Source organism: Notolepis coatsorum (genome assembly GCF_963971535.1).
Source record: "Notolepis coatsorum genome assembly, chromosome: 19".
NCBI lineage: Eukaryota > Metazoa > Chordata > Actinopteri > Aulopiformes > Paralepididae > Notolepis > Notolepis coatsorum.
The window spans coordinates 5410682-5436030 of record NC_140183.1 but is presented as its reverse complement, the minus strand read 5'-3'; the positions used below and the strand labels follow the sequence as shown (position 1 = coordinate 5436030).

Sequence of the window (25349 nt, the reverse complement as noted above, 5' to 3'; positions counted from 1 at the left end):
CTACAGGAACGTCAGAGGAACACAGGAAAGATGAAAAAGGCACAAAAAAATAAAAGGTGATTTGGTTTGTTTGTGTAGCTGTCTTCCAAAATGGCTGCCTGTAACATAGCAGCCACTGTTTTGTACATTGCAATGGAAGAGATAACAGTTGCTATGTGCAAAACAATAGAATAGAATAGAAATACTTTATTTATCCCGAGCGAAATTCGGCACTATAGATCGCTCACAGTAAACATTTAGGTAGTCCAAAACAAAAGTCACAAATAAGAATAAGAATAAAATTCAGTCCGGGATATACCTGTACATTTTCTATGTTATATACATTCTAAAATATAGTAAAAACACAACAGTTGCTATGTGTTGATAGTCTTATCTTGTAAACAAGTCCCTTTCTCTTTTCAAGAAACTAAACATTGTCTGTGTCTGAGGTTAATTTACAGATATGTATATATATATATATTTTTTATACACTTTTTCTCCTATTTTTCTGTATTTTTCCTCCCATCCCAATTTAGTCGTTATGCCAATTCCCCCCTCACCTTCCTGGTCGTTGCGCACATGTGCCGCCCACTGGTCGGTCTAGGGAGCCCTGAAGTCTATCACATGCTTCCTCCGATACATAGGAGACAGCCAGCAGCCTCTTTTCACCTGGCAGCGAGGACTCTTATTGGTGAAGTGTAACGCGTGGGAAGTCACACTACCTTCACCATTTCCCTCCCTCGCTGTGCAGGCGCCCTGACCGACCTGTAGGAGTCACTGTTTACAACCACCAGATTACCACCCACCGGCTTCCCTCCCGCTGACACAGCCAATTGTGTCAGTATGACGACTGCCCAAGCCGTAGGGACTGCTGACAGCCGGATTCGATACCAGTGTCTCTGCAGTGGTAGACAGACGCTTAGTCCGCTGTGCTACCCGGCCGCCCAGATATGTATATTTGTGTACAAATGCATTTATGATTATCACAATCTACCAAATGGTTTTTTAATTGTTTTTTCTTCTTCTTTTCATTCGGATTTTCATTCATATGTCACACGTCAGTCCAGGGACCTGCATATACCTTATTGTAGCACTTTGGGATCCCAGCGAACAAAAAGTGCATTACAAATTCAATCTATTATTATTATTATTATTATTATTATTATTATTATTATTATTATTATTATTATTATTATTATTATTATTATTATTATTATTATTATTATTATTATTATTATTATTACTTCGCTTAGGCAGTTCTCAGTGAGGTATAGAGGGTCCAATCTTTGGAATGCCGCTGATCCTATGCTGAGGAAATCTCCATCTCTGCTTATTTTTTAAGCAAACTACAAAAAAATGCTCATATCCAAAAAGCAGTAGATAGATAAATAGGTCTATATACATGTATGTATGCATTTGGTTATGTGGGTGTGTAGGTTTGTAGGCAGGTGGGTAGGTGGTTATGTATTATTATGTACGCAGTACATGTATGTACTGTGTGTATATGTTTGTATTTACACATATCTTTTGAATGTATTACTGGTATTTTAAAAATAATATGTATATTTTTGTATGTTTGATTTTACAAAACAGGGGAAGTTCTCTAAGCCTCTAGGCTTCTAAACTTCTCCTACACAATATGGTTATTATGTATTTTTTTCCTTTTGTTTAACACCTTGTGTTAGTAAATAAAATACAAATACAATACAAGTCACATTAATTAACAGTAATATCATGCTTTTCCCGTGTTTTACCTACACACTGCGCAGAAATTAGGCATTTTATTTTGAAAGTGGTTACCACTGGTTACAGGCAGCCATGTTGGAAAGAAAGAACTACACAAACATTCTATTTAATTAAATGTTTATTTGTTCCGTTCATGGCAATGCACAGCTCCACAAAAGCACAACAGCAGCATTTCATAATAAAAGCACCACCCAATTTGCACATTCCATGAGCCTCTGCCCCCTTACTCAAAACAATAGAAATGGATGGGCTGTCAGTTACACATAGTTAACGAGCAATACTTACGATAATATGAGGAGGGAAAAGTGCCATAGATGAGTGCATTCTAATCACATCACAACACTAGTATGTTCTAATCACAATACTATATTTAGGCACCACAAGTAGTCATATCATAGCCTCGCAAGATGGAAGAAATCTTACAACGTTGTGAAGATTGCAGGGCCAGTCATACCATAGTAGTATGCAGCATAATGACACACAGCCAGTAGCTACTTCATTGACTAGGGACGATGTCCATATAGCCTTTGTTGATACCGATGCCATCCAAAAAGACAGTTGTCCGTTAAAATGCAAGTGGGGGAAAAAAATCACACGATTAATAAGGACAGCAGGGGGTGGAAGTGTGACATATTTTCAAACTAGGTTAATCACAGCTTTCTGGGTCACGGGGAAAATGCAATTAACATATAAAACATTTCCCTGAAGAAAGTGATTCTGTGTTTTCGCTGTCAGAAGTTATGAGATAATGTACAGTATAGAACGGGGTCATTAGAGATGGTGAGACCCAGTGATCTGGTTGGAAGGGCAAGCGATGGAGTTTAAATATTCACTCAGTCTGGAAATACTTGCATAAACAACCAAACATACCTGTTTATACTTCACTGACTCATACTCTTTGCACATAATTGCTCAATTGCACAGCCCTGGCGTATTCCTATTTTATCTTTATTGTACATTCTCAGATTCTATCGGGCTATATTTAATTTAGTTAGTTGTACAACCCTGGCTTATATTTTATTTTATTTCATAATTATAGATAGACCACTCTATTTTGATTTCTAAGTTACATACATATGGTGTGAGAGGAATGGTGCTCGACTGGATGCGAAGCTATCTAGATAAAAGAAAACTATATGTGCAGTGTGCAGGTAACACATCTGAGTGTATAACTATCGAATGTGGGGTCCCCCAAGGTTCCGTTTTAGGACCAAAACTTTTAAATGTGTACATCAATGATATTTGTGACGTGTCAAAAATATTACAATTTGTTTTGTTCGCAGATGACACAAATGTTCACTGTTCTGGATACAATTTAAACGAGTTAGCTGAAAGTATTGAACATGAAATGACAAAACAAAAAAAATGGTTTGATGTAAACAAGTTATCGTTAAATCTGAAAAAAATTAAATGTATCAGAGTGTCAGAGTTTAGATTTTTGGGTGTAATTAATAATGGATGATAAACTAACATGGAAATCCCAGCACACGTTAAAAAAAAATGTCTACGAGTATTTTTGTTTTAAATAAAGTGAAACGTGTTAAAATATGATGCAATGCGAATACTATATTGCTCACTTATCTCACCATACCTTAGTTATTGTGCTGAAGTATGGGGAAATACATATATGACTACCATAAAATCATTATACACATTACAGAAGAGAGCGGTACGTATCATGCATAATGTCGAATATAGAGAACACACAAACTGTCTATATTTATCAGATCGAGGGTATTGAAACTTGAAGAGATAGTGAAACTACAGACGTTATTATTTATGTTTAGGGCAAAAAGCAATTCACTGCCAGTTAATTTACAAAAGAAGTTTGTATGTAGTTCAGAAAGTTGGGATAGCAGGAGGAAATTATGATTTTAAACATCAGTTTGCACGGACCACTCAGAAGCAGATGTGTCCTTCAGTGATAGGAATAAAAATGTGGAATTCTCTCCACAAATACAAATACACGCCTATGGGTTTATTTGATTATAATTAATTATGGGAATTTGTAATGTACTGTAATACACAAAGAGATGATTGTGGACTTTAGGAGGTCGGGGGTCAAGGACTACAGCCCCCTCAGCATCGACGGGGCACCGGTTGAGAGAGTGAACAGTTTTAAGTACCTCGGAGTCCACATATCCGAGGACTTGAAGTTGACATGGACCACACACATTGACAGTGTTGTGAAGAAGGCACGGCAATGCCTCTACTTCCTCAGGCGCCTAAGGAAGTTCCAAGTCAGTCAGAAGATCCTTAAGAACTTCCACTCATGTACAATAGAGAGCATCCTGACTGGCAACATCACCTCCTGGTTTGGGAATAGCACTGCACAAGACCAAAGCAGACTACAAAGAGTGACACGTTCAGCCAAACGCACAATTGGAGGGGGGCTCCCCACCCTCCAGAACATTTACAACAAGCGGTGCAGGGGTAAGGCTAAGAGAATCATCAAGGACTCCAGCCACCCGAACAACTGCCTCTTTGAACTGCTGCGGTCAGGCAAGCGATACCGGAGTCTCAAGGCGAGCACAGAAAGACTCAGAAGAAGCTTCTATCCCCAGGCCATCAGGCTGCTCAACGAACAATAAACACTATACAACAACCATCAAATGCACACAGCACACACATCCACACGCACACACTCACTTTAAACAAACAACACACTGCAGCACCCACTCTCCACACTTTAGATCACCTAAACACACTTTATATTTATTGATAAAGGATTTGCACTACAACTCGTACACCTTACTGTAAATTGTACCTAAATTGTACCTCATCTCATTTCTGCTTTGCACTATAAAGTATTGTATATTAGTACACTGCATAGTATATTGTATATTATATGGTAACTCAGTTACTTCTATTCTGCATCGAACATATGTCTATACTGAACACTGTGACCTCTTTTTTTACTTCTAATTTACATGCTATACTATTTTATTTCATACTTATCTTGTCTTGCACAGTCTCTGGAGCGTAACAGTAAGAAGCATTTTGTATAAAAGTATTCTGTACTTCTGTATGACAATTAAAGAAACTTGAACTACACTACCATGCGCGAAACAAAATAAAATGAAAAAATATATATTCTAATCTATTCTATTGTACTCAACTTAGTTCATACAGTATTTCATTTTATCTTACTCCACCTCTTTATTGTATTATCTGTCTGTTAATGTCTGTCTCAAAGAGCACCTACGGGAGGCTGCAATTCAAAACTGGCCCCCGTAAATGTCTGAACCCCCCTCCTGTCATAATCACAGCACGGGCCTACTTCACTCCCCCTCCTTTTCCCCTCACGTCCTCCACACGTTCCTCTTCATCCCCCTCTCCATCCACTGCGCACTCCTCCTCATCCTCTCTTTCTCCAGTCACCCCTTCCTTCACCCTCATACGCCCAGCTGTATTCCATCCCCCTAATTCACACACGGGCAAGCACCCCACTCTCCACAGCTGCACTCAATCCTTCCCTGATGGGGGGACTATTTCTACACCTTGACGCTGACCAGAAGCTGTCGTGGTATTAATTACCACTGCCCAGGTACGACGTCTCTGCCGAAAGCTCTGCTAGATACCAACCGTGTATTTGCCTACTCTAACCTGTTTCTCTCCTGTGCCCCAAAGGACCGCCGTCCCTGCCTGGACGTCACCTGTCCCCGAAGAGGAACACTTGTTCTCCCGCTGCAACCCAGCAGCTTCCAAACAAGCACCAGGACCGCTTGCTCGCTCACTGCCGCCACGGCAGCCACAGGACAGAACATAACCCCGTTCTATTCCCCCCAATTCCTGTGTTGCTCATTTGACATTAAACACCCTTGAAACCGCTCCTATCTCTTCTCGTGTATTCAGCAATTGGGCTGTGCTCCAGACCCCAGTTCTCACACCTCCCACCCCCTCCTAATGTACAGTTCCCTCCCCATCGATATATATTTACTGTTAGGATCTCTGTTTAACAGTACTGTATATTTGCATATCTCGTATGTCACAAATATAACAGTACTGCATATCTGTATGTCATGTATGTCATAAATGTCATGATTAGTTTAGATTAGATGATTAGATTAGATTTTTATATCTGTATATTGTGTATGTCAAAAATGGCATTATGAATTGAAAATGGGGGACCCTGATCTACAAGATACACTACACCTACAAAACTAACATCAACACAATTGACCACCAAGAGCGGAGTTTAGTTTCGCAATTATGCCACAACGCCCTACCCAAAGCTGTAAAGGAATGTGAATCCCTACCCACATTCAAAACCACTCTTAAAGAGCACCTACGGGAGGCTGCAATTCGAAACTGGCCACCGTAAATGTCCAAACCCCCCCACCCCCACCCCCTCCTAATAGACAGTCTCCTCCCCACTGCATGTATATACTCTCTCCCCACCGTATGTATATTTCTCTCCCACCCACCCACCCCCTCCTAATGTACAGTCTCCTCCCCACCGTATGTATATATTCTCTCCCCACTGTATGTATATTTCTCTCCCACCCACCCACCCCCTCCTAATGTACAGTCCCCTCCAGTGGTGCAGTGCTGGTATAACTCGGTATAACGGCGTTATACCTCGGTCACTGAGGCTGAAGTACGCGCAATCGCTTTTTACATGGCATTATCCAACCGGACTCCCGGAGAAGCATGCAGCTGCAGAGCCGCAGAGCCAGCGGCGCTCTCTGGGCCGCGCGCTGACGGCCGCGCTGTGAGGCAATAGTATCCAGCTGCAGGACGAGAGCAGCCAAAAAAAACTGTGCATGCGCGCGCACGCGCGCACGCGCACGCGCGTGGAGCGTTTGACCTACTGTCAATTTGCCACTGCACCACTGGTCCCCTCCCCATCATATGTATATACTCTGTCAGGATCTATGGGTAACAGTACTGTATATTTGAATATCGTATATGTCACAAATGTAACAGTACTAAATACCTGTAGGCCTATGTCATGTATGTCCCTATGCCATATGTCATAAATGTCACTGAGTCATTCCACCAATCCAGTCCGATTTGGACTTTGGGATTTTTTTTTTACCGAGAGGTATTACTTTTCTGAACACCCCTCAAGATGAATGACATATTTAACTTCCAGAAAAATATATTTTCCCATCTCAGGCATGAAATCTCTATTATTTTTGGTCATTATTGTATGATATGGACACCATTATCTGGCTGGAGGGACTAGAACAGATGAAATACAGCTGAACACAGAGCTTCCCTGGCTGGAGGGACTAGAACAGATGAAATACAGCTGAACACAGGGCTTCCCTGGCTGGAGGGACTAGAACAGATGAAATACAGCTGAACACAGAGCTTCCCTGGCTGGAGGGACTAGAACAGATGAAATACAGCTGAACACAGAGCTTCCCTGGCTGGAGGGACTAGAACAGATGAAATACAGCTGAACACAGGGCTTCCCTGGCTGGAGGGACTAGAACAGATGAAATACAGCTGAACACAGAGCTTCCCTGGCTGGAGGGACTAGAACAGATTAAATACAGCTGAACACAGAGCTTCCCTGGCTGGAGGGACTAGAACAGATGAAATACAGCTGAACACAGGTCTTCCCTGGCTGGAGGGACTAGAACAGATGAAATACAGCTGAACACAGAGCTTCCCTGGCTGGAGGGACTAGAACAGATGAAATAGGGCTGAACACAGAGCTTCCCTGGCTGGAGGGACTAGAACAGATGAAATACAGCTGAACACAGAGCTTCCCTGTCGGTCCTTACTGGCTGCTCTTGTGCGCATGACCGCCCTCCCTCGGTGGACACGGTGCTTTGGTACAGGAGCGCTCATGGTTTTCTACAGAGGTTAAGTAAAGACGACTCCGTGGGAGAAAACATTTATCAGGAACATATAGCCTAAATGAATGTGAAGACAAAGGGAAATAAACACTAACAAGTGGAATAATAATGTAATATTGTCTTGTGCTGCAACATGATTCCTTTCGTCACGTGACGTCCCATTATTCTGTGCCTGCGCATACAACATGATACCACAAGGTGTCGTGATGGCCCCCAATCCTCGCTATTTGACAATATTGTAATTCGAGGCAGTTGTCAGTTGTTATGAAGACATGCCAACTAGATCAACTTCGCATGTGTACTCAATAATAATAATAATAATAATAATAATAATAATAATAATAATAATAATAATAATAATAATAATAATAATAATAATAATAATAATAATAATAATAGGTAAATTCTAAATTACCTATTCAATCATAATATGCATAGCATATGACTTTGAATGTACAGTCAGTGCCCTCGGCAATAGCATCAGGTTCGATCACACAGGCTAAAAATGAGATGTATTCACTATATTTGTGTGAATCTGGCAGCGAGACTGAGTATTAATATTGGGGCTATTTTATTTGGTCACAGGCACCAAGAGTTCAGGGTAATTTAATGATACCCACCTGCTATTTGAATACAATCAGCTGTTTCGACCAAGCTACACCTTGTTGTGTCGTTTGAATAATAACCATATACAAGACCCACAATATGGAGGCAAGACAAGTGATCAAGTGGTCTAAACACTTTTAACACTACACTATATTTTTTTTAAATGGATTTATTACTAAAATATTTGCACTACATCCGCACCTAATTTTTGCCTTCTAAAAAAAAGGAAAGCTGCATTTTGCACTTATTGTTTGCATTTTGTACTTCACTTTGTACTTTAGGTTGCACTTTAGTTGTATATTGTATCATTTGTATAGTGTTTGGCCTTTATTCTTTTTACTTTCTACTGTCTAAACCACAATCTCAAGGGGCTCATACAAAACCAAGCATTTCACTGTAATGTACATGTACCTTATATATTATGTAAACAAGTCAAACAAAACTTGAAACTTGAACATGTCATGAAAAATGTCACTTTTTTGAAGGAGGGCGGGTCTGCCGTGTGTCAAAGACCATCTCTAACCAATCGGGGACCCGCGCTCCGCTTCCGTGTTTACATAGTCGCTCAGGTGAGGAGCGCACCTTCAGTCTGCAGACTGTGCACAACACTGCTCCCGCACGGACACAGACATGGTGGGTACAGCAGACAGGGCGGCTATAGTGTTTTATTTGGTTATTTTAGGCTAGATTCTCGGTACATCAAGGGATGCGAATGACTTTATTAACTAAGATACAAGCAGTTATCCTTCCTTCGGTGTTTTGAGGAGGGGAGTTTACCTGGCTTTGGGTTAATCTCTATGTCACTTGGCCCTTCCTTCCACACAGTCTCCCACATCTCTCACCTGCTGCACAAACTAGAAAGTCCAGTTTCTCGGAAAGCCCGCCCGCAGACAACATGGATCTGGACAGGTAAGAGGGGGTCATGCATGTTTTTTTTTTCGTGCATGTTTTATTTGTTACAGTTTAACCTTCTTTTTTTTTATCATTTGGTCTGTTGTTGCGATTTCATCAAGTTTTTTTCCGCGTGAAACTGCAGTTGGCGAATTGCTGTAAAATTAGTTTATTATTCACATTTGTTTCTCCATTATTCACACAATTAGCCTATATGCAAATCTTTCTATTGTTTTAACATTATGTTAGGACGTATATACGAATTAGGCTATTGGAGAATACAGTTTACAGTGTGCTTCAAAAGCTCAGAATTGGGATAGTGCCTCTTGTGTATCTAGCTGGAAATGTATTTCGTAAAACTATTCTGTAAAAAAAAAAACATTATTCTATTATGGATGTAATTCGTTGATATTTAGCAACTTTACATTTTGACAAACGAATCTATAGTTTTACCCTCACTTCATATGATCGATTTGGGCTATTTCCATGTAAAAGAAAGCTGTTTACTAAGTAGCACATCTTGGGGGAGAAAGAGGGCAATGTGATCGGATTTTGGGTGAGAAAAGGCCCGGGGCAGGTTTCAGTCATGCCCTGCTTAATGACAGATAAGCTGGGTAAGTAATAACATGCCTCATTGTCTCCCACAATGCCATTGTCTGGACCCTTCAGTAAACGCCTGGTGGTAGTGGTGCCAAACGAAGTGTCCTTGCCTTCTAGACGAGTGTACAGCAGCGAGGATGAGGCCTGGAAGACCTACTTGGAGAACCCCCTGACCGCCGCCACCAAGGCCATGATGAGCATCAACGGGGACGAGGACAGTGCCGCGGCCCTGGGGCTGCTGTACGACTACTACAAGGTGGGAGACTGGCCGCGTCGATACTTTTACCAACGGATTTCCAGTTCCGTGTGCGCGTTCTGCGCTCTGATTGGCCACTGACGTTTCTGTGGTCGTGTGACATGTGCGGCCAATCGTGTGTGACACCTGTTTCTTTCACCGGTTAAGCTTAGGCGACTCTTTCGAAGTTGGTTAAGGTTAGAGTTTGTCTTAGAGCAGGGCGATAGAACACCAGCCCTGATTCCAAACTCTAACCTTAACCAACTTCGAAAGAGTCGCCTAAGCTTAACCAGTGATAAACTAGGCGTTAGGTAGTTTGCAGGCTGTTCGAGGCGGAAATGGGCGTGTCACGCGATTGGGCGCACATGTCACATGACCAGAAACATCAGTGGCCAATCAGATCGCACCAGAAACGTCAGTGGCCAATCAGATCGCAGAACGCGAACGCAGAACTGGAAATCCGTTGGTAAAAAACTAGACGCAGACCGGCCGCTTGGCAGGCAGGTCCGCGTCACTCCCTACGATGATGCGTCGTCATTAGCGAGTGACTTGTTAAAATCTTACAGAGGGTGACGGGCTGACGGCAGGCGGATACATTGAGTTTCTCCTCTACTTTTCTCAATAAAGGATGGCCACTAGTGCTCACCTCACCCAATCTTTGCCAAGGTGCTGGAAGAATGAATGAGTCTAAAAACCGAATGGGAAAAACTCTTCAACACACTTAGATCTACGCAGCACTTCACTTTATTTGCGGGGTTTTTAGTCTATATGATCGTCGCAAGCCTATTCCTTAAAGTCTAAACTTAACAACAGGGATGTATTTAGTCACTTGTGTTGACAAGGAGGCCACATCTCCTCACCCCCCCCCCCCCCTTACATCACCCCCTGGTGATCATACTGTTGTTTTAATGGGATGGTGTTTTTCTTATTCACAAAATAAAACAAGTGGTACTGTATCTTCGTGATCATAATATGCCTCACCTCATGTGTTTTTATCATTCGAGCTAATAAGACAAAAGCATCCACTTCCGTTCCCTCTAAAATCACTAAACGCGTGAAATCACCTGAAGTCTTTCAGATGTAGTCGTGTAATAATATGTTTTGAAGAAGAAAATCACCTCATTGAAACACTTTTTTTCTGTTGGTACAAACGGTGTCAGGTTCCCAGAGAGAAGAGACTGGTGTCCAGCAGCGGCGCCGCCATCAAGGCCACGGACCTCTCTTCTGCTCCAGCGACGGATAACTGTAGGACCTTGGAGATCTTAGACAACCACCTTCAGGCTCTGAGGTCCATGCCTGTCAACCTCTCCCTCAACACCAGCACCACAGAACACCAGGGCCCTAAGAGGGATCACTTTGGATATGCGGGGCTGACGGGAGAGGTTAGAAGTGTAGGGGTCATTGGTGGTGTTGGTGGTGGTGGTGGTGGTGGAAGCGCGTTAGCCCTGGTGAAGATGGAGGTTCAGTCCTCGGCAGCCTACATGAAGCCCTGTGCCGGGGCTCCCCACAGAACCACGGAACAGAGGGAGCCGGTGAGGATGGCCTACGAACAGAGCCCTTATGACGTGGTGCCCATCCCCGGCTACTTGAAGGAGGACCAGAGGAGCACCCCAGACAGCACCTTCGAAGACTCTTATTGTGGAGGAGAGGTGAGACAAAAAGGGGGTCTCGAATCCTCCAATCACAACTGTGGGAAGGAAGTGACGACGGTTGTGATTGGAGGATCAGGAAAAGAGGGCAGGGCTTTATATGGGTCAATTGGAACGTGTCTAGGCTTGTGTCTTGTGATGCATGTAATAAACAAACGTGATGCTGTGTGAATGGCGAGTGCTGTTTGGATGTGAATGGGTTTGACCGACGGCTCTGTTTCACTGCGAGACCATCCTCTGAACTGTTGACATGGTTTCTTGTACGTCAGCAGCGCCATGCCTTACCACGATTCACCTAAAATCATTAATTCTGGGGCTTTTAAAAATAAAACCCTTTTTGTTTTGAGAGTGGAAGTCTCACTCGGCAGCCTTGCTTGCAGAAGATTGCAGTTGGGTAAATTTATGGCATGAATGAAAAGGGATGCTCGATATTGGCTTTTTTACCGATACCGATATTCCGATATTGTCCAACTCTTAATTTCCGATACCGATATCAACCGATATCAACCGATACCGATATATGCAGGGTTTCCCCCCCCAAAAAACTGAATAATTTCAGGTAACTAATAATTTCACTGGATATATATATAACAAATATTGTTATTGTTTTTTCTTTTTTTAAAACCGATACCGATATTTTCCGATATCACATTTTACTGCCGATATCGGCCGATAATATCGGTCGGCCGATAATATCGGACATCCCTAATTGAATGAGAACTTTATTTAACAGATTGCAGAATGGGTACAATACAGTACGGCTCAATACACACAATTGTTAAGGGAATGCAGACCAGAGAAAGACTTTCGTCTTGTTTACATCAGGGTCCCCCATTTTCAATTCATAGTGACATTTATGACATACACAACATGCATGCCATTTATGTCATAGGGACATACATGACACATACAGGTATTTAGTACAGTTACATTTGTGACATATACGATATTCAAATATACAGTACTGTTACCCATAGATCCTGACAGAGTATATACATATGATGGGGAGGGGACTGTACATTAGGAGGGGGTGGGTGAGAGAGAAATATACATACGGCGGGGAGAGAATTACATTCGGTGGGGAGGAGACTGTCTATTAGGAGGGGGTGGGGGCCATTTACGGTGGCCAGTTTCGAATTGCAGCCTCCCGTAGGTGCTCTTTTAGAGCGGTTTTGAATGTGGGTAGGGATTCACATTCCTTTACAGCTTTGGGTAGGGCGTTCCACATTGATGTGGCATAATTGCGAAAAACGTGTTTAGTCCCTTGTTTGAGCCGAATCTGGGTTTAACATGATTTGTGGAGCTTCCTCTGGTGTTGTGGTCGTGGTATTCACTGACCTTTGGGAAGTATTTTGACATGTACATGGTAGTGTATCAATCTTCTTTTTGTAAATGTAGTAGCACATAATTTGGATATCTCTCCATAAAGCTGTCGTCCGCTCACAACCATTGACGGTCTACACGGGCTCGGTCGCCAAATTAGCTGCTTGTGGCTCTACATATTGTATTTGTTACAGTGGAGAGTGATAGCGACCTGTTTTGGACACCTTTTGACTCCCGCCATTAAGAACTGTGGGGGGGCACACTGACATATGGTAAACATGATGCTTAAACTTGGGGCGAGTGTGAATGGGATGTGGTCTAGTCTGATCACGTTGTTGTTGTTGAGCTGTCGAAGCCCATCCTCACACCGTATGTCTGTTTCATCCTGGCCTTCCTTTTACACGCCAATATTATACATGTTTTTCACAGAGCTACCAACCAAGTCCCGCCTCTGCAGTCGATGACTACTACTACAGCCAACCAGCGTAAGTCATGCATTCACTGATTCGGGGGGGGGGAAATAACACATCAGATATACAGTCTTTCCAAAGTACTCTGGAAAAACAATACACAATTGATCTATTCCAAGCACCTCTCACTTTTCCTTGACCCTCCAATCACAACTGTTTATTTCCTCGGTCAAACAAATGTTCTTTCTGGATTTTCCTTGACCCCTCCTATCACACGTGCACTTTCATCGGTCAAGCTAAGAGAGGGCGGAGCCTGGGATTGGTCAATCCCGTTTCATTTGAGCCTTTTCTGTGAATTTAGTATGCCCATAATAGTTCCTTATTCTCTAATATTTTATCGTGTTTATCCCATGTCAACAGTGACTCCTTCCAGTACTCCCTGGAGGCCAGCATGTCCTTGCGCCAGAGGCAAACTGAAGGGCCCATGGCCTACCTGAACAGAGGCCAGTTCTACGCTGTGACTCTGAGTCATGCTGGGGCCAGATCCTGTCTGCACCAGCAAAGCAGCAAAGTGCAGGTGAGTGGACCGCTGTCGTTACCCTGTTAGCCTGCTGTTAGCCTGCTGTTAGCCTGCTGTTAGCCTGCTGTTAGCTTGCGTTAGCTTGGTGGTAGCCTGCTGTTAGCCTGGTGTTAGCCTGCTGTTAGCCTGCTGTTAGCCTGCTGATAGCTTGCTGTTAGCCTGCTGTTAGCCTGCTGTTAGCTTGTGTTAGCTTGGTGGTAGCCTGCTGTTAGCCTGGTGTTAGCCTGCTGTTAGCCTGGTGTTAGCCTGTGGTTAGCCTGGTGTTAGCCTGCTGTTAGCTTTCTGTTAGCCTGGTGTTAGCCTGGTGTTTGCTTGGTGTTAGCCTGGTGGTAGCCTGCTGTTAGCTTGCTGTTAGCCTGGTGTTAGCCTGCTGTTAGCTTGTGTTAGCTTGTGGTAGCCTGGTTTAGCTTGTGTTAGCCTGGTGTTACCCTGTGTTACCCTGTGTTGGCCTGTGTTAGCCTGGTGTTAGCTTTTGTTAGCTTTGTGTTAGCTTGTGTTAGCCTGGTGTTAGCTTGTGGTAGCCTGGTTTAGCTTGTGTTAGCCTGGTGTTACCCTGTGTTACCCTGTTTTGGCCTGTGTTAGCCTGGTGTTAGCTTTTGTTAGCCTGGTGTTAGCTTGTGTTAGCCTGGTGTTAGCTTGTGGTAGCCTGGTTTAGCTTGTGTTAGCCTGGTGTTACCCTGTGTTGGCCTGTGTTAGCCTTGTGTTAGCCTGGTGTTAGCTTTTGTTAGCCTGGTGTTAGCCTGGTGTTAGCATGTGTTAGCCTGGTTTAGCCTGGTGTTACCCTGGTGTTACCCTGGTGTTACCCTGGAGTCTGGTGTTGGCCTGTGTTAGCCTGGTGATACCCTGGAGCCCGTGTGTTGGCCTGTGTTGGCCTGTGTTGGCCTGTGTTAGCCTGGTGTTAACCTGGAGCCCAATGTTGGCCTGTGTTGGCCTGGTGTTAGCCTGGTGTTAGCCTAGTGTTAGCCTAGTGTTAGCCTGGTGTTAGCCTGGCGTTAGCAGAGTAGTCCTGTGGCCTGAAACCGCCTTCTCCTTTGGCTGACCAGAAGATGTTTAGTTTTTACACCTGCATATGAGTCACTATGCACTGTTGGGGGGCTCTATGCTGCTGTAGTGGCTGTGCTGTTGGGGGGGCTCTATGCTGCTGTAGTGGCTGTGCTGTTGGGGGGCTCTATGCTGCTGTAGTGGCTGTGCTGTTGGGGGCTCTGCTCTGCTGTAGTGGCTCTGCTGTTGGGGGGCTCTATGCTGCTGTAGTGGCTGTGCTGTTGGGGGCTCTATGCTGCTGTAGTGGCTGTGCTGTTGGGGGGCTCTATGCTGCTGTAGTGGCTCTGCTGTTGGGGGCTCTGCTCTGCTGTAGTGGCTGTGCTGTTGGGGGCTCTATGCTGCTGTAGTGGCTGTGCTGTTGGGGGCTCTATGCTGCTGTAGTGGCTGTGCTGTTGGGGGCTCTATGCTGCTGTAGTGGCTGTGCTGTTGGGGGCTCTATGCTGCTGTAGTGGCTGTGCTGTTGGGGGCTCTATGCTGCTGTAGTGGCTGTGCTGTTGGGGGCTCTATGCTGCTGTAGTGGCTGTGCTGTTGGGGGCTCTATGCTGCTGTAGTGGCTGTGCTGTTGGGGGGCTCTATGCTGCTGTAGTGGCTCTGCTGTTGGGGGCTCTGCTCTGCTGTAGTGGCTGTGCTGTTGGGGGCTCTATGCTGCTGTAGTGGCTGTGCTGTGGGGGTTGGGCAGCAGGAGGGGAAGTGGATACTGCAGGAGGTAGAGGAGTTAAACTGCCAGTGTTGTGCCTTGATATTTAACACTTTCACTACCACACTACCAACGGGTTGACCTTCTGTAGTGTGGTAGTGTAAGGTTAACCTTCTGTAGTGTGGTAGTGAAAGGATAACCTTCTGTAGTGTGGTAGTGTAAGGTTAACCTTCTGTAGTGTGGTAGTGTAAGGTTAACCTTCTGTAGTGTAGTGAAAGGGTTAACCTTCTGTAGTGTGGTAGTGAAAGGTAAACCTTCTGTAGTGTGGTAGTGTAAGGTTAACCGTATGTAGTGTGGTAGTGAAAGGGTTAACCTTCTGTAGTGTGGTAATGAAAGGGTTAACCTTCTGTAGTGTGCTATTGAAAGGGTTAACCTTCTGTAGTGTGGTAATGAAAGGTTAACCTTCTGTAGTGTGGTAGTGAAAGGGTTAACCTTCTGTAGTGTGGTAGTGTAAGGTTTACCTTCTGTAGTGTGGTAGTGAAAGGGTTAACCTTCTGTAGTGTAAAGTTAACCTTCTGTAGTGTGGTAGTGAAAGGTTAACCTTCTGTAGTGTGGTAGTGTAAAGTTAACTTTCTGTAGTGTGGTAGTGAAAGGTTAACCTTCTGTAGTGTGGTAGTGTAAAGTTAACCTTCTGTAGTGTGGTAGTGTAAAGTTAACCTTCTGTAGTGTGGTAGTGTAAGGTTAACCTTCTGTAGTGTGGTAGTGTAAAGTTAACCTTCTGTAGTGTGGTAGTGTAAAGTTAACCTTCTGTAGTGTGGTAGTGTAAGGTTAACCTTCTGTAGTGTAAGGTTAACCTTCTGTAGTGTGGTAGTGTAAGGTTAACCTTTTGTAGTGTGGTAGTTTCACTCTTTCTCTCAAATCTTTTTCACTGATCCATCCTGCATTCAGGGGCATACATTAAAAAAAAATCATACCAATAACAGAATTGTTTAAAAAGAAGAGCACTCCTTTGATTTCTGTTACAGATGAGTCTTGATAATGTCGTTTAACCCTTTCACTGTGTACTGTATACTGTAATCTCCTAAGTGAGGGTAGTAGCCTGTCACAATGGCTACTACTGGCCAATTGAAAGCTATAGAAGAGAGTTTCAGCTCGACGACAAACATTCTAAAGGGGACCCCAGTTTATTTCCTGTTGCACTGTTGCCGATATGAATAGCTGATGGGAAATAAACGTGGCTCCAAGCTTCCTCCTAGCAACACAATTCTGCCCCCTAGCAAGTAACACAATTCTGCCCCCTAGCAACACAATTCTGCCCCCTAGCAACGCAATTCGATTGTAACCTCTTGAAGACGAGAACATTTTAAAAGGAAAAAGTACACCTTATATTAAAGTATTAATATTGGGGGGGAAATTCTTGAGTATCGAAACCGAATTTGTGCCTGGTATCAGCCAGTCTCGGCACGTACCAGTGGTATCCATGCACGGTAGGGATGGGATCGGGGCCGATCACGTGATTTTCCGAAGATCGGGATCGACAAAAAAATAATAAAAAAAATCAGCTTTTTTTCTTTTTTACTTTTTTTTTTATTCAACTAACATGACTATGTTCACATCTTAAACTCATATCATTTATTTATTGTCACACAGAGCAGAAGCATTTTGCCAAAACAAACCAATAGTATCCAGCTGCAGAACGGCAGACCAGCCACACTCTCAGACCCAAATTTAAAAGAAATTAAATTTCTTTTTCTTTCTTTTTTAATCCCAATTTCTCACATTACATTCACCCTGAATGTTGACCAGGTGAATCCAGGTGAAAAGTTAACTTCATTCAAGCGAGGCATTGCAATCCTTGACATAAATCATTTGATGTATAATTAAATCAAAGGAAATGCGTTTGGGTCTGAGAGTGTGGCTGGTCTGCCGTTCTGCAGCTGGATACTATTGGTTTGTTTTGGCAAAATTCTTCTGCTCTGTGTGACAATAAATAAATGAATGATGATATGCAATTTAAAATCAAAACTAAGGCCTCAGTATGAGTTTAAGACGTGAACATGGTCATGTTTGGTGAATAACAAAAAAAAGTAAAAAATCGGATCGGATCGGGAAAGATCGGTATCGGTAGATACTCAAAATCACATGATCGAGATCGGATCGTGAGCAAAAAAACCTGATCGGGACATCCCTAGTATTAGTAACGAATAACAATGACGTTTCTGAGTCAAGTTTATGCATTGATTCATTATGCATTTGTCAGCTAAATGACAAATGTAAATGATGGTGCTGATAAACAACTGTGATGAACTAAAGCATTCTCTTCTCCCCCCTCTGGTCTCTCTCCACAGAGCGTTATAATGGTGGTGTTTGGGGAAGACAAGGGCAGAGACGAACAGCTGAAACACTGGAAGTATTGGCACTCCCGCCAGCACACTGCCAAGCAGAGGGTCCTGGACATCGGTAAGATCATTCTGCTTCATGCGGTTATTGCTTTTATGGCATTTCTGTGGGCAGTGGCGGGCTAAAGGTTATAATGGAGAAGCAGGCTCATGACTGGTAGGCCCTCGAATCTGTTGACCTCTAGGGGTGACTGTGGCTCAGGAGGTCGTCTGGTAATCAGACGGATCCCCGAGGCAGCCTGAGCGGGGAATCCATGGCTCTCAAAACAATGAGCAAGGTGAATGGCAGAACTACATTTCTGGCCAGAAAGGCACATTTATTAGACCCTGAAAGTCTTCGCATTCTGGCAAATGCACTTGTTTCTTGTTGCCTTGACCATGCGATCTGTTCTTGGTACGGAGGTCTGACCAAAGTTTTAAAATATAAGTTACAGGTTTCCCAGAACAAACTCATCTGATTAACTCTATAGGACTAGCCTCCAGAGCACATGTGGGCAAACGACACTTCCAGTCGCTGGGCTGGCTCCCTCTGGAAGCCAGGTACATTCAACTTCAGCTCAATATAGTTCACAACATTTATAATAATAGGGCCCCCACTTATCTTACAAATTATTTTCAGTGGAACAGGACGGACATGCATACCCATAACACCAGAGCCAGCATTGCGGACCTGTGTATTCCAAGGTTCAAAACAAATATGGGCAAATGTTCTTTTAAATTCTGGGGAGCCACAAATTGGAATTGGCTACCTCCACAGCTAAAATGCATTGAGTAGCCGACACAATTTTAAGGAAAAAGTCAAATCATGGCTCCTCGACTGTCAAAAACTAGACTTTAAAATGCATGAAAATGTTTTCTGATACATTGTTGTCTGTGGCTACGTTTGTACTGCATTTAAAATGTTCATGTCTATGTAGTTTGTCAAATTGTTATTTGTGGTCATGTTTTGTATCGCTTGTCTGTCTGTCTGAGACCAAGGACCACAATGGAAATGAGTCTTGACTTTTTTGTGTAGCATCCTTGACGTTTTTCTGGAATATTGTGTATATTTTTTTAAACGTCAAATTAAATCCCGGTTTGAGCAAGAGACTTAACCCCTAACTGCTCCCGATGAGCAGGTCGGCACCTTGCATGGTCAAGACACTTAACCCCTAACTGCTCCCGATGAACAAAATTGTAAAGCGCTTTGGATAAAAGAACTATATAAATGCACCATTTACCTCTCGACAAATCGCACATAGTACCTTCTAATCAACTTCCTAAGCATTTGTACAACATCGTTAACTATTATAGAGAGGACTAGGAGATTGTTCTAGACTAGAGACATGCTTAACGGACCCCGTTGTTTTTTTCTTTAGCATTGCTAACAATTCTTTGCTTCCAATATCTCAAAATAATTCTTTGGGATGGATTGAAATGACCCCCAGTTTGTGACTAATCAAACGAGGTTCTTAAAAACTGAGTCACCAAGACGCCACAAGCAGGTCATGTGACATTCTTGTATCCCAGCTCCCAGCATTCGCTTTTTCCCTGCTGAAAAGCCGGAGGGGGGGGGGGGGCATTATCGGTTGTACCTGTCCACATTGACACCTGCCTGAAAAGCAGCACACACACACACACACACACACACACACACAAGCAGGTGGCAGACCTGGAGGATGCAGCCTGAGAAAGTGGCATCATGTTGTTGTTTTTTTTCTTTCTGGAGTGAAACACGACACCGCAGAGTTGATTTGAATAACGGTCTAACCCGGATTCCCTGAGCCGCCCCAGGGCAGAGCCGGTCCCTGGATCTCTATTTGAATAGACGTTAACGGGGGGGGGGGGGAGTCGGCTGGGCGGGGGCCATGTCGTACCGTCCTCCCAGGGAGGGAGGGAGGCAGGTCTCAGCCTGTCCTGCTCGCAGTGTGGATGCTGCTGCGGGGATGTGTATCTGTTGCATGTTCCTGGCAGCGCTGAGATCCACACTGTTGCCTCATGTCACTTGATTCCCCTTTCTTGATATAATAAACAGGTGATCACATCATGTAAAAATGCTTTTTCTTTTTTTTTTTCAAGGGGGGCACACCAACACTATGAGCAAGTACGAGTCCGACGAGAAGATCCAGTTGGGTCCATAAATAATAATAATAATAATCAAACTTTATTTATAAAGTACCCTTCATGCAATAGAAAGAGTGCAATAGAGTGCGCTTTGACGACACAAAAAATTAAATGTACAAATGAATAATAAAATGCATGACTCTGTAAACAAATTGCATATCACGAGCAATAAAATAAGTAGAAAAAAATAAGAGTTAAATAAAATGATTAAAACAAAAGGAATACTAAATGCAGTTAAAAGCCAAGTTAAAAAGATGTGTTTTCAGATGCCGTTTAAAAAGGTCCACTGAGCCCATCTCTCTAATTTCTTTGGGCAGAGTGTTCCACAGTTTCAGTGTGTAATAAAAGAAGGCTGATTCTGCCATTTGTCTGTGGGGCACTTTAGGGACAATTAAAAGACTTGCTTCAGTGGACCTAACTTTAAGTGTTCTTGACAGGGTGTAAAACAGCAGAGACTCTGTGATATACAATGGTGCTAAGTCATTTAAGGCGTTATACACAAGTAAGATAACTTTATAAAAATCAATTCTAAAAGAGACGGGGAGCCAGTGTAGTGCAGCTAGAACAGGAGTGATTTGTGTTTTCGTTAAAAGTCTGGCGGCAGAGTTTTGAATCAACTGTAATTTCTCAATAGATTTTTTTTGGTAGACCAGTAAAAAGAGCATTACAGTAATCTAAATATTTCGACACAATTGATCATTTAGTCTCTGTACGCCACCACAATGGATTTGAAACCGACAATCGAGGTGTGCTTTAAGTGCAGACTTTCAGCTTAATTTGAGGCCATTTACATCCAAATCAGGTGGAACGGTGTAGGAATTACAACCATTTCTATATGTGCCTCCTCCTTTTTTAAGGGACCAAAAGTAATTGTACAGTTGGCTGCTCAGCTGTTCGTTCCATGGCCAGGTGTGGGTTATTATTCCCTCATTATTTCATTGACGAGGAGCAGATACAAGGTCTAGAGTTAATTTGAAGTGTGATATTTGCATTTGAAATCTGTTGCTGTCAACTCTCCAAAGGGCTGTCACCATCAGTGAAGCGAGCCATCATTAGGCTGAAAAAACAAAACAAACCGACAGATGGCAAAAAACATTAGGTGTGGCCGAATCAACCGTTTGGTACATTCTTAAAAAGAAAGAACGCTCCGGTGAGCTCGGCAACATCAAGAGACCCAGAAGACCACGGAAAACAACTGTGGTGACTTCTTTCCACAGAATGGAAACAGTTGGCCAGATCAAGATCACTCTCCAGGAGGGAGTCGTATCCGTGTCAAAAATCAACAACCAAGAGACAACTTCACCAGAGTGAATAATACAGAGGGTTCACCACAAGATGTGGGGGAAAAACCAGATTAGTTTGCAAAAAATAAAAATAAACATCTGAAAAAGCCTGTTACAGTTCTGGAACAGTTCTGTCCGATGGATACAAAGATCAACTTGTACCAGAATGATGAGAAGAGTATGGAGAAGGAAAGGAACTGCTCATGATCCAAAGCATACCACCTCATCAGTGCAGCGTGGTGGTGGTGTTACGCCGCAGGCAGACCAGAGACGCGATTCAAGGCAGGCGGACGGGCGGGCGACCGCCGCTTCACTCCCGCTCGCATGTTAACGGACGTAGCTGTGCCCACTGGCCGCAAGCGGGCGCGGAAGCGATCGTTTTTGCTTCAGTTGGATTCAGAGCCGTGTGCACCACGCGCAATAATATATATATATATATAAATACACTCAATATCTGCATTATTATTACCACACATATCGATGTCGTTCAACCAGCTAATGTGTCTGTATCTTTCCCCAATACAAATAAACCATATTACTATACTTTTTCAGGAGTACACAGTCACACTGATCATCATTCTAAAATGAATTCTAACATTCTAATTCATTAAACAATAACTGGTTATATACATGCAAAATGGACAATAGAACACTGGAACTGGAAATCTTAAAAAAAATCTTCAATCGGGGACTGACTTTGCATATAGTCTACTAGGCATTTACAGCTGTTCCAATGTAAATGTGCCTTCCTCCGTGCGCGCTTCCTCGCGCTCTGACATCTGACTCTGTGTGCCAGGCCTCTCGCACGGAACCCGCACGTGACTTCGTGCGCGTCTGGTCTGCCTGCGGCGTTATGGTGTGGGCCTGTATGCCACCTCATCAGTGCAGCAGCGTGGTGGGATAGTGTTATGGCGTGGGCATGTATACCACCTCATCAGTGCAGCGTGGTGGGATAGTGTTATGGTGTGGGCCTGTATACCACCTCATCAGTGCAGCGTGGTGGTGGTGATAGTGTTATGGCGTGGGCCTGTATACCACCTCATCAGTGCAGCGTGGTGGGATAGTGTTATGGCGTGGGCCTGTATACCACCTCATCAGTGCAGCGTGGTGGTGATAGTGTTATGGTGTGGGCCTGTATGCCACCTCATCAGTGCAGCGTGGTGGGATAGTGTTATGGCGTGGGCCTGTATACCACCTCATCAGTGCAGCAGCGTGGTGGGATAGTGTTATGGTGTGGGCCTGTATGCCACCTCATCAGTGCAGCGTGGTGGTGATAGTGTTATGGCGTGGGCCTGTATACCACCTCATCAGTGCAGCGTGGTGGTGATAGTGTTATGGTGTGGGCCTGTATGCCACCTCATCAGTGCAGCAGCATGGTGGTGATAGTGTTATAATGTGGGCCTGTATGCCACCTCATCAGTGCAGCGTGGTGGGATAGTGTTATGGTGTGGGCATGGATGGCTTCCAATGTAGCGGGTTCCCTTGTATTTATTGGATGATGTAACTGCTGACAAAAGCAGCAGGATGGAAGTGTTGGGGGCAATAATTATCTTATCTCGAGCCAAATGTTTCAGAACTCATTGGACGACGCTTCGCCGTGCAAATGGGACAATGACCTGAAGCAAAAGAAGTGGAATGTTATGCAATGGGCCAAGTCACAATCACCTGACCTGAATCCAATTGAGCATGCGAAGTACTAAACGTGACCATTTTATTTATTATTTGTTAGTTTGTCCAATTGGTCCCTTTAAAAAAAAATATATATAACATTATAATTAACATTATATTATAAATAACATTATAATTTCTACACCATTCACCTGATTTGGATGTAAATACTCTCAAATTAAAGCTGAAAGCCTGCATTGTTTAATAAAAAAAAACTTCCATTGTGGTGCTGTACACAGAGCCAAGGAAGAGCTCAGGAAGAAATGGAATTTATTTTAGCTTTTTTTTTAACATTAGCGTTTGAAACCACTAAAATCTTTACTGTCACTATTTTACTTCCGAGTGTCTCAGATCTTCATGATTGTTTGACACTGACTTCCAGCACTGACCCCTTCCCTCCTCTCTCTCTCTCTGCACTGACCCCCCCCTCTCTCTCTCCCCCCCCTCTCTCTCTGCAGCCGACTACAAAGAGAGCTTCAACACAATCGGGAATGTCGAGGAAATTGCCTACAACGCTGTCTCCTTTACATGGGATGTCAATGAAGAAGCCAAGGTATGAGAGAGGGAGAGGGAGAGGGAGAGGGAGAGGGAGAGGGAGAGGGAGACTCTGCTAGAGGAAGCTGCAGGTAGTTTAAACTGAAATCAAATAGCTTTCTGTGTTCATTGTTTGTTCCTGCTTTGCTTTCAGAGCAATTTGATTGACAGCCACTTGACGCCTACCAGGATTGATTGGAGTGAATTGGGACATTGTTTGTTGTTTACGTTTTTATTTCTCCCCTGTACTGAAGGCCTCTTAGCAACCGGCGCGGTGAACACTGTTCGAAATAAACACAAGTACAGCCAATATGGGCTTTTTACAGATTATATTTGACCGATTGTAGAATTGGCATTTTATGACCTTTTATACAGAGCTTTGCTTAATACATGTGCTAAGTGAACAGACACTGACAAAAATATTTCAGTTAATTTCTCTTAATTAATTAATTACCCCTCCTCTCTCTGAGCCCCTCCTCTCTCTGAGCCCCCTCCTCTCTCTGAGCCCCCTCCTCTCTCTGAGCCCCTCCTCTCCCTGAGCCCCCTCCTCTCTCTGAGCCCCTCCTCTCCCTGAGCCCCTCCTCTCTCTGAGCCCCCTCCTCTCTCTGAGCCCCTCCTCTCTCTGAGCCCCCTCCTCTCTCTGAGCCCCTCCTCTCTCTGAGCCCCTCCTCTCTCTGAGCCCCTCCTCTCTCTGAGCCCCTCCTCTCTCTGAGCCCCTCCTCTCTCTGAGCCCCTCCTCTCTCTGAGCCCCCTCCTCTCTCTGAGCCCCTCCTCTCTCTGAGCCCCCTCCTCTCTCTGAGCCCCTCCTCTCTCTGAGCCCCCTCCTCTCTCTGAGCCCCCTCCTCTCTCTGAGCCCCCTCCTCTCTCTGAGCCCCTCCTCTCTCTGAGCCCCCTCCTCTCTCTGAGCCCCCTCCTCTCTCTGAGCCCCTCCTCTCTCTGAGCCCCCTCCTCTCTCTGAGCCCCCTCCTCTCTCTGAGCCCCTCCTCTCTCTGAACCCCCTCCTCTCTCTGAGCCCCTCCTCTCTCTGAGCCCCTCCTCTCTCTGAGCCCCTCCTCTCTCTGAGCCCCTCCTCTCCCTGAGCCCCTCCTCTCTCTGAGCCCCCTCCTCTCTCTGAGCCCCTCCTCTCTCTGAGCCCCTCCTCTCTCTGAGCCCCTCCTCTCTCTGAACCCCCTCCTCTCTCTGAGCCCCCTCCTCTCTCTGAGCCCCCTCCTCTCACCCCATGTATCCAAACAGAATATTATCATATACCTTTTTTTATTGGACCTTTTGCATCACGGATACAGATGATATCTCTCTCTCTCTGTATTTAGATAAGACATTAGGCTATAGGTTGTCTTGTTGTCCTCACTACCTTAACCCTGGAGCATATGGCAGGGTTCCATTCTCCTCTCTTCTTTGTCATCTAAACAAGCGGGGGGGGAACGGTCCGCTGCTTTGTGTGTTGACTCATGGCTGGGGGGGGGGGGGGGGGGGGGGTCGGGGGTCCCAGACGAGCCGGGCACGCGGCTGGGGCACATGAAAGGGACCATGCTCGGGTTTCACCTGTTTGTAAAGGTGGTCGGTCACTCAGACCAGGAGGACAGACTGCAAACAACTGCCTGTGTGGATGTTTGAGAGCCGGCCGGCGGGCCCACCCTCCCTCCTCGGGGGGGCGGGGGCTGCGGGGACTGGGAGAGCCCGGGGGCGAGTGTGCCCTGTGGTTCCTCTCTGGCTGAAGGGCTTTAATGAGGAATCCAGTCCACAAACACACCTCTGAAAGAGAAGTAATTGCAGCTCTGTGGATAAATATTTACCATTGGGGCCCCGACCCACTAATGCAACAGCCCGGGGGCCTCTGCGGTCGGTGTGCTCA

The 25349-nt window shown here is 44.4% G+C and overlaps 1 protein-coding gene across 2 annotated transcripts in view; it reads left to right on the top strand.

The window, feature by feature from the left end:
* The first annotated feature begins 8752 nt into the window (after positions 1-8752).
* Positions 8753-25349, top strand: part of LOC311246305 (grainyhead-like protein 2 homolog) — a 54684-nt gene continuing 38087 nt past the window's right edge. The window contains exons 1-8 of one of the 2 annotated variants that reach the window (XM_084336454.1): positions 8753-8777; positions 8970-9053; positions 9705-9891; positions 11031-11519; positions 13272-13327; positions 13673-13829; positions 17859-17970; positions 23422-23516. In XM_084336454.1, coding sequence (XP_084192580.1) covers positions 9040-9053; positions 9705-9891; positions 11031-11519; positions 13272-13327; positions 13673-13829; positions 17859-17970; positions 23422-23516 — 1110 coding nt within the window. In that variant the 5' untranslated portion in view covers positions 8753-8777; positions 8970-9039. The other variant, XM_084336455.1, reaches the window with a different exon arrangement.